Source organism: Geotrypetes seraphini, chromosome 2, assembly GCF_902459505.1.
Source record: "Geotrypetes seraphini chromosome 2, aGeoSer1.1, whole genome shotgun sequence".
In the NCBI taxonomy this organism is placed as follows: domain Eukaryota; kingdom Metazoa; phylum Chordata; class Amphibia; order Gymnophiona; family Dermophiidae; genus Geotrypetes; species Geotrypetes seraphini.
The window spans coordinates 134,282,078-134,299,958 of NC_047085.1; the positions used below are offsets into that span (position 1 = coordinate 134,282,078).

Consider the following 17,881-nt stretch of genomic DNA (forward strand, 5'->3'; position numbering starts at 1 on the left):
TTGAAAAGGAAAATTTTAGATAGATTGTGAAAGGCCTAGAGTAGTGGTTCAGTGATTAAGAGGGTGTTATAAGTACCCCCTTTTTTTCAATTTACGACATAGATTTGTGGGTTCTGCTTTTTAAACCGTTCTTAAGTTGAATTTGTATGTAACTCGGATCCTGTATGGTACACAGTCTATAAAAACATTAAAGAAAGAAATAGGGACATTGATTATGGGTGTTCGGCTGCTTTGACTGATCACCAGGACACAATAACAAGGCAGCTTTCCAAAGACCCACATATCATTGGGGGTTCCTCAGAGGGTGGCAAGGTGGATACCTGAGTGTGTAAGGTGGTGTGCCTGATGAGATTTGAATGGAGTGCTTGTGGTACTGGAGGGGGTTTTACATAGTAAAATTGCAGATTGCAACTGGACTGTATATGGATACCACATCTATTTTTCATGTAGATTGCCTGTTCTGCATTACTGTTTGTACTTGGCTTGAACTGGTTGCCTGTACACTCTGTGTTGCGATTGCTAATAAACATATAAAAAAAAAAAGAATAAAGAAATAATCCTCTAAATACAGTACTGTAGTTTAAATAGAAAGAAAAGATAGATTTACACTTATTTTTCTTCTTCATCAGTCTCACTGTTCCCTCTCCACCCCCACATCACATTTCTCCCTTTCATCTCTCTTTTCCCTATGCATCTGTACCTCATGCCTCTCCCACCACCATGTCCAATATTTATTTCTCCCTCCCTATTATGTTCTTATTCCCAACAATTTACCTTCTTTCTTCATTTCCCCATGTGCACCATATCTCATATCTTATTCCCAACAATTCTCCCTTTCTATTCCCTCCCCAACTCAGCATCTCTTTCCCTCCCTCACTCCATTCTGTGTCCCATGATCATGCTCCCTCCCTCCTCTCTTCCATCCTTTGTCAGAAGTTTGTGCCCCCTCCCTTCCTTCTGTGTCCCAACGCAACCCTGCAAGGGTTCAAACAGGGATTGGACGGATTCCTGAGGGATAGGGGGATCGTGGGATACTGAGAGAGGTTCTGGGATGTAACACAGGTATAGAAAGCTAACCAGGAAATAAGTATAGAAATCCAACCAGGTCGTGGATGTGCAAGACCGGAGGGTTAGGACTTCGATGGGAAGATAGGACTCAAAGGGAAACCAAGGTGGCAAGGGGGCCCCTTCTGGTGACTCAGACAGGCCGTGACCTGTTCGGGCCGCCGCGGGAGCGGACTGCTGGGCGGGATGGACCTATGGTCTGACCCGGCGGAGGCACTGCTTATGTTCTTATGTTCTCCCTTCATATGCTAACACAGTCCCTCTTCTTCCTTTCCCGTTCCAGCATGACCTTCTTCCCTTCCATGTCCCAACACACCCCTTGTCATTCCTCTCCGTTCCATGTCCCGAATGTGTGTGTCCCGTGTTTACCTCCTTTGGCCAGCTCCCTCCTCCCAGCCGCACTTCTCTTGACAAAGCCATGATCGGAAGCTCCTGCACACAGTCCACTGACCCGGAAGCCTTCCCTCTGACGTCTGCGTCAGAAGGAACGCTTCCCGGGTCTATGGGCTGCATGAGCTGCTGATCATGGCTTTTCGAAGACCAGGAGACCGCGTGCATCAAGAGAACTGCAGCTGAAGGGAGCTAGGGTACACGCCTGTTGTTGCCCATCATTTTTCTTAGACCCTTCCACTAGTGACTTTGGTAAAGGTTAAACAATATGGAATAAAACCCAACCAAGTTACAGGATATGTTGAAAATGAACCTATCCTATTAGCAAATCTGTTAGCAGTAATGTTAATGATTATTGTATTACCTTTTCCAACAATTCAATATTCGTTTTATCTATATGGAAAGGGTGAGAGGCTGAGCCAGGAGCCTCTGAGAATTTGAAACTTGTCACCCACAGATTCACAAAATGGTTTTAGCATTACTGTCCAAGGCATAGAACTGCCAGCTTGACTTATAAATTGTAATTGAAAGTGTATGGCAGTAAACTTTTTCTAGTTATTGGACCACTTTGCATGTTGGCATAAACAAACGTCTTTTTTTATGCCAATTAGATTAGGTCTGATCGTGATAAAAGCCTTTCACTGCGGTACAGTGTAACTGGACCAGGAGCAGACCAGCCTCCCACCGGTATATTCATCATAAGCCCGATTACAGGCCAGATGTCGGTGACAAAGCCATTAGATCGGGAGCAGATCGCATCATTCCAAGTAAGTATTCTGTTGATTTGTAAATCTGAGGTCCTAGAAGAAATAGCTGTCTTGGACATTCAGAGGCAGTGCTATAAAATTTTGATTGTCAAAAGGCAGGCGCCAAGATGCAGTGCGCTAAGTTCTAATTCTGTTATAGCATCTAGATGACAGAATTCTATTGTAGAATACTATATAATCAGCATTTATGTGCCAACACTGAGCAGGCATAAACTTGTGTACCTAAATGTGGTGATTTATTGCATAACTTACAGTATTCTGTAAGTTAGCATCGAAATGTGAGAGCTGCCCATGCACCCTCCCTCATTTACACCTTGCATTTATGTACTAACCTTCAAATTCTTTAAATGTCATCTTAAATTGTTCACGCAAATCAATGTACACAGCCAATTTGTGCGCACAACTTAATTGATTTAAGCCACTTGGGAAACAAGGGATTGCTAGGGGCTTTCCTGGGCAGGAAATCAATTATCTGAAGGTGTGGGAGCCCTGTCTGCACAGTTTTGACTCATGGTGGTGTAGTCTTTTCTTGGATAATCTGTGATATCCAGTGACACCACAGTTTGTAATGGGACTATACCAGCAGTGATGGGATTGAAAGAAGTATGGCAACAGTATTTCATAAGTTCAATGTACATTTATTTATTTATATTAAAAATTTGTATACCGTTTAAACCTAAATGGTTTACATATCATTACATGTCGAACAATAATAGGGAAATATACAATGTTACTCTGTGAATACTAACAATTTGTATATTACTAAATTTCACAGTTATTTAGTAAATTACATATCATTACATACATAATTCAATAAAACAAATAAAATCAAACAAACATTAACATATAATCATCAGAAAATCACGTAAAGTGTCCATCAAAAGAACAACCGCAAAGATAAGTTCTTAGAAAAATGCATTAACAAATAACTGTGTTTTTAATAGTTTCCTGAAATTATCCTTGTCATAACATTTTCAAAAATTTTTTTTTTTTAATTTAAAAAAAAAAAAAAAATTTTTGCAGAATTGACCGACAAGTGAGTTCCACAATTTGACCACTGCACAGCAAAGTCCATTTTACTGGTCTCAGCATATTTTGGATTAGCATTTGTTTTTAATAACGCCGAGTTCTCAGAACGCAGAGACCTAGATGGTAAATAATTTGACATCTTACTTTTAAACAATTCAGGTATGGTTCCATACAAGAATTGATGGCAAATCATTATTGCTTTATATTGAGATCTAAAAACAACAGGCAGCCAGTGCAATTGTTGGAGATAGGGCGAGATGTGATCGTATTTAAATACGCCTGTTATCAATCTTGCTTCAGCGTTCTACACAACTTGCAAAGCCCTGCATTTTGTCTTGTGGATATCCGCAGAGAATCCCAAGAGTAAAGACCTTCTGATAACTGACTCTATTAAGGATAGTTGCTCTTGAATACCGGGAGGGGAGGTTTTAGGGTTTGTGTAAATTGGGGAACTGCTAGGAAGGGAGACATAAAGTAAAACATAAAGATGGGTGTCAATTATCTTCAATATTATATTATGAGAATTCAAAGTTAAATATAATCGATTAATTGGCCTAATCAGTTCCCGTAATTGGCAATTAACACCTTGCAATTGATACTTATTGGCACTAATTCAAAGTTACATGAACAACTTGGAAAGTGTGATTCTATAAAAAGTAAGCGCCAGTTGCTGTGTGCAGCTCACGGGTGGATAGTGAGCGTTCCTAGAAGTTAAATGCATTGTTATAGAATACGCCTGATCTGCGAACAACTTAGGAACAAGCATTTAGGCCTGGTTTTGGCTGGCCCAAATGGGTGTGCCTAAAAGTTATTTATCTATTTTTAAAATTTGTAGACCGCTTACATCTAAGCGGTTTCCATAAAAGCATACGTAATATTCAAACAGACAGCACATAACACAGATTATGACCATTACACCAAAAATTAACCCTTTCACTATTCTAAGCTAGTAATATCTCGCCATCATAAAGTCAGGCAGATTCTCTAAAAGGTATGCGCACCTTGCAGAGTGACGCTAAGTGCCATTCTAGTTGGCACCAATTTTTTAGCTGTCATATAAAATCAAGTCCTAAGTGAGTCGCATGCTAAAGTTATGAATTAGAGAATGACATAGGACCAAATTTTTCCCGGTCCCCGCAGGAACACATTGTCCCGTTCCGGCGAGTTCTTTTCCTGCCCCATTCCTGCAAGCTCTGTCCTCGTCTGCACAAGCCTCAAACACTTTAAAATCATAAGTTAAGGCAGAGCTTACAAGGAATGGGGCGGGGACAGCGACAAAACTCGTGGGGATGGGATGGGGAAATTGAATTCCTGTGAGGACGGGTTAAAATTTGTCCCCGTGTCATTCTCTAAGATGGATTATAGTGTAGCACTCAACTATCACCTATAGGCATAACTTTATCAGTCTCGTATGTAAGTGCTAATATTCTAATCTTAAACTTGCAATTTAGCCAACCTGTTATAGAAAGATGGGATATATAATTTCAGTTGCACTTGGCCATCTACATTCGTTGTGTTGAATTGTGAAAATGACATAACTTGTTGCATTTTGAGATGTACTAGGTTAATTTATAGTATGAAAGCTCTGCAAAGAGGCTCTCTCTTATATATCTGTTAGCACAGCAGGGGAAGGGAATTGCAGCTGTCCTCTATGCTGCACAGGCAGGAAAGAGGTCGATTCTTGCAGCTTAACCACTGTCTCCACAAAGCACAGCACCACTCCTCTGTCTCTGTAGATTCATCACCAGTTGCTGCAGAATACACTCCTGGTGCCAAGACAACTGATTCCCTGAAAGTTCTATGAAAAGCCCTACCACAATCCTCATGAGAATGAACTCCAGTAGGGAATACCGTCCTATTGCTCTCCAGCAGACCAGTCAGAGCTGTCTGTGTGTTACCATGAGGGTGGATCTATCATCTGTATTATACCCGCAGCCTTGACAGATTAGGGAGAGGTTGGTCTTCATCTTTCTTGTCAAAACTGCATTGTGGTTTTCAAGGAAATATTTCTAGTATAATTAATAGAAACACACAATCACCTTTACGTTTGTGTATTCTACAGACAGATGTGCTGAATAGCGCTCTTCCCCCACATAGCCTGTGTGTGCTCAAATATAAGCATACGCACATGATAATTTGAACATTCAGCTTGGTGGTCAGGACCAGGAAAACTAGAGTTTAAATCCCACTGCAGTTCTTTGTGACCTTGGACAAGTTACTTAACCCTCTATTGGCTCAGATACAAATGTTTAGATTATACACCCTCCCAAGGATAGGGAAATAATTACTGTATTGAGCTACTGGTGAAAAAGTTATGAACTAAAGCCCAATTTGTTTGAATAGCATCTGTGTGCAGAGTTGTACTATGAGGAGGATGGCTTTTTGACACATTAATGCAATTATTTTAATTGCTTTTAAATGCTTTAACCTTTTCCTATCATGTGTCCCGGATGACGGGACATTCCAAAAATGTCATTGCCATCGTATCTCAACATACTAATAAAGAGCCAGGAACACAAAATATTTGAATTTACAGACTTATGACTTATTTACATTATGTTTACAATAGCCATAAATTGTAACGGTGAATAATACAAAACTTTGCTAAAATAATTACGATTGGAACCAGCGTAACGTAAAATGTATTACAATAGGAAAAGGTTAAGTGCACCAAGTGATTTTAACATGCCGGATGTTGATTGGTTTTCTAGAAGTAGGGAGATCCTGGATTCTCCAAGAACTGTTCCAGTAGTTAGTTGGTAATGGAACCCATGTGGGATGGGGTCATACTGGACTTAGTGCTTACCAATGGGGAAAGTGTTTCTGATGTTACAGTGGGTGATCATCTGGCATTCAGTGATCACTGAATTGTACGGTTTAATATTAATATGAGTATAGAGAGGGCTCATTCAAAAGAAATTATTTCTATTTCTTTGATTTTTTGTTCTTGGAAATGTATTATATATTTTTATTACATATTTTTAGTTTATCAGGTACTTTAGTTAGATTGTGAGCCTTTGGAACAGATAGGGTAGTTTTTCTCAAGTATCTAATTTCATTATAGTTGATACTTTGTAAACCGCTTAGGTCAGTAAAATGCAGGAGCAGTATATCAAATCTTAAATAAACATAAACAAAAAAGTTATAGACTTTAAAAAAACTAACTTTGTGTGGATGGAGAATTATGTCAAGGGATTGTTTTCTGGATGGGAACACCTGGAAGGAGTAGAAATGCAGTGGGCAAAACTGAAAGGAGTTATAATAATAAAAATAATAATAATTTATTTTCTTGTATACCGTCCCACCAACAGTTCTAGGCGGTTCACAACAAAAGACTGAGACTAGTCAGCAGAAAATATAATTTCAAAAATAAACTACTACATACAACCATCAATACAGCATTAATTCAAATATATTAAAGAGAGATTACAAATTAAAATGTAAAAACACCATTGTATTGTAAGGATGACAAATCTTTTTGTTAGGCAAGTAAGTTTAAGTAAGAGGTTTTGGTTCTCAAAAGTAGTAGTTGAGAAGGTAAGGAATAAGAGGTTAGCTTTCATAAGCTACAAAAGATCGCAGAAAGAAGAAGACAGGCAAAAATATTTGGAAAAGTTAAGAGAGGCTGGTCGAGTAGTCAGGAAAGCAAAGATATAAATGGCAGAAAAAATAGCTGACGGTAAAATGGGGAGAAAAGACATTTTTTAGATATATCAGTGAGAGGAAGTGTTCAAAAGTGGCATTGTGAGACTCAAAAGTGAAGGGGAGGAATATGTAGAAGTAGATAAAAGGCTGAATTGCTTCTGTGCTCACGGCTGAAGAACTGGGAGCGGGACCACAGAACACAAATGCAAATAGGGATGGAGCAGTGATTTTCAGAGGGTTGTATTCATGAGGAGCTAGCAAAATTAAAGGTAAAGAAAGCGATGGGGCCAGATGGTGTACATCCAAGGTTGGCTGAAGGAACTTAGGGAAGTTCTGGTGGCTCCTCTGACTGACCTTTTCAATGCTTCTCTAGAGTCAGGTGTGGTACCGATGGACTAGAGAAGGGTGGGTGTGGTCTCTCTACCCAAAAGTAGATGTAAGGAGAAGTAGGGAATTATAGGCCAGTATGTCTGGCTTCTGTGATCAGCAAATTAATGGAAATGCTTTTAAAACAATGGTGAAGTTTCTGGAATCCAGTAGATTACAGAACCAGAGGCAACATGGATTCACTAGAGGTAAGTCTTGTCAGATAAATCTGATTAATTTCTTTGACTGGGTGACCAGAGAATTGGGTAGCGGGAGTATGTTATTAGTTTGTATACTGAGCAGCAGCAGGACAGGAGCCTCATGTCGCCTGTTGATTCTGGACCCCCGAGGAAGGAGTGTTTTTCAAAATATGGCCGTTTTGGGTCCCATCTCTCACATATGAGAACCTCCATTTGGATCACCACATCATATCTGCAGTCCTTTCTTTTTTTTTTTTTTTGTCGCTTGTCTCCTCACTGCAGACCCTTTGGATTGTTTTCCATGTTTTGAATTGCATTTAGGTTTTAGCAAAGCCTTTGATAGTGTTCCACACAGACATCGAATAAACTGAGTGCCCCAAAGTGATGGGCTGGGTCAAGAATTGGTTGAGTAGAAGGCAACAGAGGGTAGTGGTTAATGGAAATCATTCTGAGGAAAATAATAATAATAAAACCGTATTTTCATTCATATACCACGCACCCGTGTAAAACGCGCACACGGATATAGCGCGCAGGAAACTGTAATTTATGTAAATAAATTTTTATATACCGCGCACACCCGTATACCGCGCATGCCGCCCCGACTCTCCCGTCGCTGCCCGACTCTCCTTTCTCCCGCCCCGACTCTCCTCTGGCCCGCCCCGACTCTCCTTTCCCCCTTGAAGTCCTGTCCCCACCCTGAAAGCCTGATGCCCCCCCGACGTCCGATTCACACCCCGCAGGACCGCTCGCACCCCCACCCCGAAGGACCGCTCGCACGCACTCGCACCCCCACAGCCTCCCGACCCCCCCCTCCCCCATCATGGAGAAGCTCCTACCGTTGTCCTGCTGCTTCCTCTGCCAGCGGTCCTGGCCCTTCTGTGAGCCCTGCGTCTGCGCTGCTTCCTCTTCCGGTGGTCTTGCCCTTTCTCTGACGTCAGAGAAAGGGCAGGACCACCGGAAGAGGAAGCAGCACAGACTCAGGGCTCACAGAAGGGCCAGGACCGCTGGCAGAGGAAGCAGCAGGACAACGGTAGGAGCTTCTCCATGATGGGTGGGGGTCAGGAGGCTGTGGGGGTGCGAGCGGTCCTTCGGGGTGCGAGTGCGTGCGAGCGGTCCTTCAGGGTGGGGGTGCGAGCAGTCCTGCGGGGTGAATTGGACGTCGGGGGGGGAACTATGTTAAAAAAAAAAGTTGTAAAACGCGCTCACGCATATAACGCACATGGTTATGCACGATTTGTAAAATCGTGTATAACGCGTGTGTTATATGCGTGAAAATACGGTAATAACTTTATTTTTCTATACCGCCATAATCTTGCGACTTCTAGGTGGTTCACAGTGAAGAGAGCTGTACAATCAGCGAATTACAGTGTACAAATAGTGAAGGTGTCACTGAGCAGTCAGTGATTACAAGTTAGCAAGAAAAGATATTAATGGGTTGCTGTATAAACTTAACATGTTACATTAAAGGGGCTGGAGAGCCAGCGAATTACAGAATACGATTGGTGAAGAAGACACTGAACAGTCATTGAAAACAGGATACCGTTAGATGAGGAATGTTACCAGTGGTGTCCCTCAAGGTTCTGTCCTTGGGCCTGTTCTTTTTAACATTTTTATAAGTGATATTGCGGAAGGGGCTGTCAGGTAAGATTTGCCTCTTTGCGCATGATAACAAAATCTGAATAGAGTAGACATCCCGAATAGTATGAATAACATGAAGAAAGACTTGGTGAAGCTTGAAAAATTCTCTGAAATTAGCTAAAATTTAATACTAAGAAATGCATTTGAAAGGAAGCTCTGGAATAAGAGGGCTTAGGATGAAATTAAGAGGTGATAAGCTCAAGAGTAATCTAAGGAAATACTTATTTACAGAAAGGGTGGTAGATGCGTGGAATAGTCTCCCAGAAGAAGTGGTGGAGATAGAGTGTATCTGAATTCAAGAAGCGTGGGAGAGACATGGGGCTCTCTTAGAGGAAGAGATAATGGTTACCGCGGATAGGCAGACTAGATAGGCCATTTGGCCTTTCTCTGCCATCATGTTTCTATTTGCCACCACTCTTTATCTCCTGTCAGTCAACCAATTTCTGATTCAATTTATTACTTTGGGTCTCATCCTCAAGGTGTTAACCCTATTAATGAGCTTCCTGTGAGGAATAGTATCAAACGCTTTGCCAAAATCTAAGTAGACTCTATTAAGCATTGTCTTCAATCCAGTTCGTTTCTTAATCCAGCCCCCCAAAATCAATCATGTTTGTTTGTCATGATTTTATAGGGAAGACATAGAAAGTTGATTTACATCTAGGATAAAGCCCACATTTACATACACCTTGTGCAAGTAAATGTCTAGAATGCTAGTACTTTTGCACATAAGAACATAACATAAGCATGGCCTCTGCCGAGTCAGACCATGGGTCCATCATGCCCAGCAGTCCACTCCCGCGGCAGCCCCCCCCCAGGTTCATGACCTGGAAGTGATCTTATACCTAAAACATTCTATTCCTTAATCCTTCAATATCCTATATGGTAACCCTCTTAACTATACCCTTCAATCCCCTTTTCCTTCAGGAAATCATCTAATCCCATTTTGAAACCCAAAATCGTACTCTGCCCTTCCACCTCCTCTGGTGTCGCATTCCAGGTGTCCACCACCCTCTGAGTGAAGAAGAACTTCCTAGCATTTGTTTTGAACCTGTTTCCTTTCAATTTTTGCGAATGCCCTCTTGTTTTTGTGCCTCTGCTAGTCTGAAGAATCTGTCCCTCTCTACCTTCTCCATACCCTTCATGATCTTATAAGTTTCTATCATATCTAAGTCTCTGCTTTTCCAGGGAAAAGAACCCCAGCTTCTCTTACCCAGTGGCGTACCTAGCATATGTGACACCCAGGGCCCATCATTTTTTGCCCCCCCCCCATCTGTACGAAAAACATGATTTTTTAGTAACAAGCCACATGTCACACATGAGTACCTAGGAAAAGGCAGCATCTTACATACTGCAGTGAGCAGTACAACAGCAATACACCCATTGTAAAACTAAACAAGCCAGACTAGTACAGATCAATCCTACACCGTCAATCCTAACAGAAAACCATGTCTTTCAAACACACAGAACACAGAAAACACCTTCGCCTAGTATGGAATATGTCATCACAAACTAACCCCTCCCCCTTTTACAAAACTGTAGTGTAGATTTTAGCCACGGTGGTAACAGATCTGACGCTCATAGAATTCTGAGCACCCCACCCCACCCACCCCACCCCACCCCCAATGCCTGCCTCCAATCCCCCTGAGCAGCATGTTTACATTGAAACTCCCCCACCCACCCCCGAAGGCAGCCTGCCTGCCTCCCATCCCCCTGAGCAGCATGTTTACATTGAACCCCCCCCATGCTAGCCTGCCTATCTGCCTCCCATCCCCCTGAGCAGCATGTTTCCACTGTAATCCCCCCCCCCCCGATGCCTGCCTGCCTGCCTGCCTCCCATCCCCCTGAGCAACATGTTTCCATTGACATCATCAGAGATGCGGCAGAGAAATTTAGGCCAGTAGAAGACCGCGAAGCAGCGTGTTTACTGTGCCTGGAACGCTGCTGGAGCTGCGAGGTTTGTCAGCTGGGAGGGTAAACGGGGGTTTCTGGTGTGCTGGGTAGGGTCGGCGTGGGGGGAGGAGTCGCAGTGTTTTAGTGGTGTGCCAGGTAGGGTCGGCGGCATGGGGGGATGTGGGGAGTCGCGGCGTGTTACCTGCCGCCGGTCCTTAGACGTGCGCATGCGTACTCTTACCTGCCACAGCACAGGGATCAGGGAAACATGCGGTAAGAGTGCGCATGCGCGCTTAGCATTTTATTATATAGATTAATGGTCATATGAGCATCAGTGACATAGCTATGGGTGGGCCTGAGTCTACTCAGGCCTAACCAAGACAATTCTGCAGTGTTTGACTTTCTCCCCTATCTCCCACACCTGGATCTGGCACTTGCCCCCACTTACTGGCCCACAGTCCAGAAACTCCCTCCTCTCTCTAAACCTCCCTCTTCCCGAACCTCTTCCCAATAGAGGAGGTGCTGTTGCTGGGTGCTTTCAATCTGCCGGATGCGGACTGGAAAGTTCTGTCTGTGAATCGGAAAAAGTAGAGAGATCGAGAATGCCTTTCAAGGGGCTCTGCTCAGACAAATGGTGACGGAACCCATGAGGGAAAAGGTGGTACTCACAAATGGTTGAAGTGTCTCTAATGTCCAAGTGGGGGCCCACCTGAGAAGTAGTGATCATCATACAGTTTGGTTTGATATAACAGCCAAAGAGGAGGATTGCCACACAAAACTCAGTCCTGGATTTCAAACATGTGGACTTTAGTAGCTGATTGGATGGAAAGACATAAGGGAAGTGGAAAAACAGTGGTCCAAGTTGAAAGGTGCAATAAATAGAGCTACTGACCTTTATGTGATGAAAATAAATAACAAGAGAAAAAAGAAACTGATATGGTTCTCCAAACTAATGGCAGAAAAAATAAAGGCAAAAGAATTGACATTTGTGAAATATTAAAAAAAAAAAAAACTCAAGAGGAGTACAGAAAGGAATATCGGATGAAACTGAAAGAAATCAACAGAGAGATACATCTGTCGGAAGAGCAAATGGCTATAAATATAAGAAAGGAAGACAAAAAATTGTTCAGGTATATTAATGAAAGGAGGAAGACAAAAAATGGAATTACGAGACTGAGAGGTATGAACCGATATGTGGAGAGTGATGAGGAAAAAGCAAATGTGCTAAACAAATACTTCTGTTTGGTATTCATAGAAGAAAACCATGGAGCAGGACCGCAATTGGTAAAGTTACACCTGAGAATGGAGTGGAAACCACACCGTTCACGGAAGAAAGTGTTTATAAACAACTTGAAAAGTTGTGGACAAAGCTATGGGACTGGATGGGATCCATCTCAGGATATTAAGGGAGCTCCAAGAGGTTATGGTGGGTCCTCAAAGATTTGTTCAATAAATCTTTAGAGATGGGAGAAGTTCCGCAGGACTGGAGAAGAGCAGATGTGGCCCCTCTTCATGAAAGTGGTTGCAGAGATGAAACTATAGGCCAGTAAGCCTCACTTCAGTTACTGGAAAAATAATGGAAACATTTCTGAATGAAAGGATAGTGAAATTCTTAGAATCTAATGGATTATCAGATCCGAGGCAACATGGATTTATTAAAGGTAAATCATGCCAAACAAATGTGATTGAATTCTTTGACTGGGTGACCAGAGAATTGGATCAAGGACGTGTGCTAGATGTAATTTACTTAGATTTCAACAAAGCATTTGACACGATTCCTCATAGGAGGGTCTTAAATAAACTCTATGAGCTGAAGTTAAGGTCTAAAGTGGTGAACTGGATTAGAAACTGGTTAACAGACAGGCACCAGAGGGTAGTGGTAAATGGAATTCACTCTGAGGAGGGACAGGTGTGAGTAGTGGAGTGCCTCAAGGAACGGCTCTAGGACCGATTCTATTCAATATGTTTGTGAGCAACATTGTTGAAGGGTTAGAAAGTAAGGTTAGCCTTTTTGTGGATGATACCAAGATTCTGGACCCATGAGGAAGGAGTGTTTTTCAAAACATGGACCGTGTTGGGTCCCATCTCTTCACATATGAGAACCACCATTTGGATCACCATTTGTCCACTCTGACACACCGGAGGGAGTGGAAAACATGAAAAAGGATCTGCAAAAAAATGGTCTAGCATCTGACAACTAAAATTCAATGTGAAGAAGTGCAGAGTGATGCACTTGGGGGGTAGAAATCTGAGGGAACCATATGTGCTGGAAGGTGAGAGTCTGTTAAGCACAGATTGAGAGTGGAACCTTGGAGTGACTGTGTCTGAGGATCTAAAGGCATCTAAACAGTGTGATAAGTTGGTGGCTGTAGCCAGAAAGAGGAGTAATCAGCAAAAGGGAGGTGATGATGCCCCTATATAGGTCTTTGGTGAGACCACACTTGAAGTATTGTGCTCAGTTTTGGAGGCCATATCTGGTGAAGGATATAAAAAGACTTGAAGCGGTCCAGAGGAAGGTGACAAAAATGGTAAGGGGTTTGAAGAAAAAGAAGTACGAGAAGAGACTAGAAGACCTAAATATGTATACTCTGGAGGAGAGAGACAGAGGAGATATGATACAAACATTTAAATACTTGAAAGGTATTAATATAGAACCAAATCTTTTCCAGAGAAGAAAAAATGGTAAAACTAGATGTCATAATTTGAGGTTACAGGGAGGAAGACATAGGAGCAATGTTAGGAAATTCTTCTTCACAGAAAGGGTAGTAGATGCCTGGAATGCCCTCCTGAGGGAAGTGGTGGAGAGGAAAACGGTGATGGAATTTAAAAAAAGTGTGGGATAAAAATAGAGGATCTCTAATTAGAAAATGAAAGGTGTAAATTAAAGAACTAAGGCCAGTATTGGACAGATTTGCACTATCTGTGTCCCATATATGGTGATTCGGTGTAAGATGGACTGGGGTGGGCATTAATGGGAACTAATTTGGAACATGAGGATGTTACTGTCCAGACTTTACAGTAGATATCCTGCAAATAACAGGATGGATGGATAGGCTGGGTGAGCTTGGACGGCAACTTCAGCATTTGGAACCTAGGACAATACCAGACTTTACAGTCTATGACCCAGAAATATCAAAGAAGAAACAAGTTAATTTAATTGTGTAGTATTTTTTTACTGGGTATAACTTATGGGCAGACTGGATGGACCGTTCAGGTCTTTATCTGCCATCATTTACTAAATAGTTTTCTCATGATTATTATAGTCTAAATGTTTGTCCTTACAATTTCATGCCATGATCCCTTGTCTATATATATTTTTTTCTGCCTGGAAAATTTCACATTCTTGTACTATACAGAAGCTGTTCTTATATTAGAATAAGCCTTTCATTCCCTCCTTTTCCCAAACACTGTATTTAAATGGTGGCGGGGTAGCCTTTAAAATATGCCATTCTCTTAGACTAGGAATAGGAGGAGGGTAAGCTGCCATTTACCTCTGGCTCTGTTTGTGGTTAATGAAAGTCTATATTAAAGCCTAAGCTCTGTGAATTACCCTTGAGGCTTAGAAAGACCGCAGTAGGAGCTGTAAGAGGCATCCTGGTTTTAAGTTTTGTATTGATTTTCTCTGGGGTCTTGCACTGTCGTTCGACTTTGGAAAGCAGCGTTCTTGCGGTTTCATGCATTTGTTAAGCTTTTCTTTTTCAATGTGAAAAGTAAAACAATTTAGGTATGGTTTCTTAAATTAGCTTAGAGATAAAAAGAGCTTTTTAATTTTTGTAGGATCGAGCAGGAGTTCAGGATTAAACCGCTAAAGTTCCTTTGTGATTTGAGTTCAGCTGAGCTCCTGTTACAGCAAAGCTGTGTTTGTACAGTCATATATATTTTTTTCTTGCTGTTTAGCATATTTAATTTAAAACTGCCTCCCTGTAAAGATGGTCTTCTCTGCATGCATAATCATTAGAGCTGTGCGCTGGTCATAGAAATGATCATTTTTGGCAGTCCATTTGGTTTATCATGATTTTTATGATTTCCAAGTGTGATTATGCAGTTTTTGCTCTGTTCTTGGATTTGTAACATTTTGCTGAAGAGTAGACATCAGTCTATTGATCTGAAGGATGTGTCTTCAGGTGATTTTTTTTTTTCTGCATCAGTTTCTTTTTTTAAAGATTTATTTTCAAATGTCTCCTTAGTCCTAATACTGTAGAAAACATGCTTTGAATATCAATAAAGCAAAATAAAGGATGTTTGTTTCTATAAAAAACAAGCAATATCATAATTTCTAAGAATTTTAATGTTCTGCCTTGTTTTATTATTTTAATTGTTTTCATGTGACTCTGGGACTCAGCTGTTGTTCTTTCTCACCCAAACCTATCCTTCAATTTGCACAGCAGGGGAGACATCAGAGCACAGATTCTTAGGACCTACACTTAGAGGGGGTAATTTGAAATTATGGTACCTATGTGAAATGTCAAAAGGAGTGTATGCAAAAACAATCAATTACTAATCTTCATGCAATTACAATTGTATGAAGTTGACATCATGTTGTGGAACCTCCAAACCAAACAAAAATGGAAAACCATTTCATAGGACCCTCAGCTGAAGAGAGCAGAAATCGCACAAAACCTTCCGCTAAGGGCACATTATATATCAAGTTTTTATGCAATAATTAAGAAAAGCAAACTTGCTCTTTGCAGCGAGCATCAGAAGATGAGTATCTCGTGGGACAACTGGCACAAGTGCCGTAAGACCGGAGGCAAAAGGAAGCTCTATCACAAAACGAGGAAGTATGAGTTGGGGAGGCCCGCCACCAAGATTGGTCCCCACCGGATTCACACAGAGTCCGAGGTGGCAGCAAGAAATATTGAACTTTAAGATTGGATGCTGGGAACTTCTCTTGGGGTTCTGAGTGTTGCACCCATAAGACCAGAATTATTGATGTGGTTTGCAATGCATCCAATAATGAGCTGGTGAGAGCCAAGGCATTGGTGAAGAACCGCTTTGTTCAGATTGACAGCACCCTTTATAGACAGTGGCATGAGGCCCACTATGCCTTGCTTCTTGGATGCAAAAAGGGAGCTAAGTTGACTCCTGAAGAAGAAATTCTGAATAAGAAGAGATCTAAGAAGATTCAGAAAAAGTATGACGAGAGAAAAAAAGACAGCCAAAATCAGCCCCCTCCTGAAGGAGCACTTCCAACAGGGGAAGACACTCGCCTGTATAGCCTCCAGACCTGGGCAGTGTGGGCTTGCAGACGGCTATGTCTTGGAAGGAAAACAGTTAGAATTCTACCAGAGGAAGATCAAAGCTAAAAAAAAAGGCAAATAAACTGAAAACTCCACTCTTCCAACAAATAAAACCCAAATACCTGAAGAAAAAAAAGAAAAATTTATCTGAGGAACCATATGTTCTCTTCTATTAAAATGCAAACACTGGAACTGGCAAACAAGGCATGCTATAGTCCCATGTGACACAGAATTGTGCTTCGAGCTCTCGCTCTGCTTCAGGGACAAATAGGCATCTTTAGATGGGTTTTGCAAACAAAACCACAAGTCTCACAAACACCACTGCAGATGGTTACTGAAAATATATTCTATGAAATTAAATGTATCAACGAATCATAAGAACTGCCATCTCCGGATCAGACCTTCGGTCCATCAAGTCCGGCGATCTGCACACGTGGAGGCCCAGCCAGGTGTACACCTGGCATAATTTTAGTCACCCATATCCCTCTATGCCTCTCGTAAAGAGATGTGCATCTAGTTTGCAAACCATGTGCATCTAGTTTGTAAACTATTCTTCCTTTCACGTGTTTAGAGCCTCCCAATGAAATCAGATTAATGATATACTTGCAAATAGAGAGAGTGGTCATTGCTCCCTTCTGAGGGTCCTTTAAAAAGCTTTTCTTCATTTGTTTGGTTTGAAGGTTTCACAAAATGATGCCAACTGATGATTTAGATGAAGATTTCTAATGGCATGTGTATTTTTTTAAGTGGTTTTATTTTTTTTTTTGTACATGCAGTAGGGTATTTTATTTTTTTCTGTCATTTTATAAAGGCAACATATATACCTCTGTATCATTTACAATAGAAACATGATAGCAGATAAAGGCAAAATGGCCCATCTAATCTGCCCATCTGCAGTAACCATTATCTCTTTTTCTCTCCGAGAGATCCTAAGTGCCTATCCCAGTAACACACAAATTTACACCTTCTCCAAAGAAATGGTAAATGTGTGTGCTTACATGTTTATTTTATTTAATGCACGTGTAAACACAGCCTTGTTTTAGCTTCACCCAAACGATGCCCCCAGGAATGTCTATATATAGATGCATACAAGAAAACCAAATCTTGTGGTTTGCTTTTCAAACATGCATCTCTATTCACTTTTATAAAATTTATTTTTTTCATATGACGGATGCTTTACATGCAGAAAATTCTTTATAAAATTAATCTCTTAAAAGGCAATTCTATGTCGGTGCACTTGTTAAGAGCCTATTCGATAATGGAAAGTGGATACCGCTTTCTCCTTTATAGAATGCCGGTTTAATTGGGTATATAAGTATGTAGGCACTTAGGCGTGAGCACTTCAGCTAGCCATCGAGCTGGTATAAGTGTTGTCACCTGAATGCTACAGATAGTTGCGTATCTTAGTGTTTTTTAAGATACTGTACAGTACATGTGTAGGCATGAGATGCATCCATATGTACATCCCTCTGGCAATTACATACCGTAGTATAGGCTGAATTCTATAAATCTACAATGAACCCAAAACCACTGCTATGATACTCTAAAAAAATATAGTATGCAGAGTGCACTATATATATATATATATATATATATATATATATATATATATATATATATATATATATATATATCAATGGGAGCCTGTGTT

At 41.2% G+C, this 17,881-nt stretch overlaps 1 protein-coding gene and 1 pseudogene across 1 annotated transcript in view; both read left to right on the forward strand.

Moving 5' to 3' along the window:
- The window catches only part of CDH2 (cadherin 2), a 486,773-nt gene that overhangs the window by 362,307 nt on the left and 106,585 nt on the right, over nt 1-17,881 (forward strand). The window contains exon 5 of the mRNA XM_033933790.1: nt 2,067-2,222. Within this exon, the coding sequence (XP_033789681.1) occupies nt 2,067-2,222 (156 nt within the window). The remainder of the gene's footprint in view (nt 1-2,066; nt 2,223-17,881) is intronic.
- LOC117355358 lies at nt 15,695-16,312 on the forward strand (annotated as a pseudogene).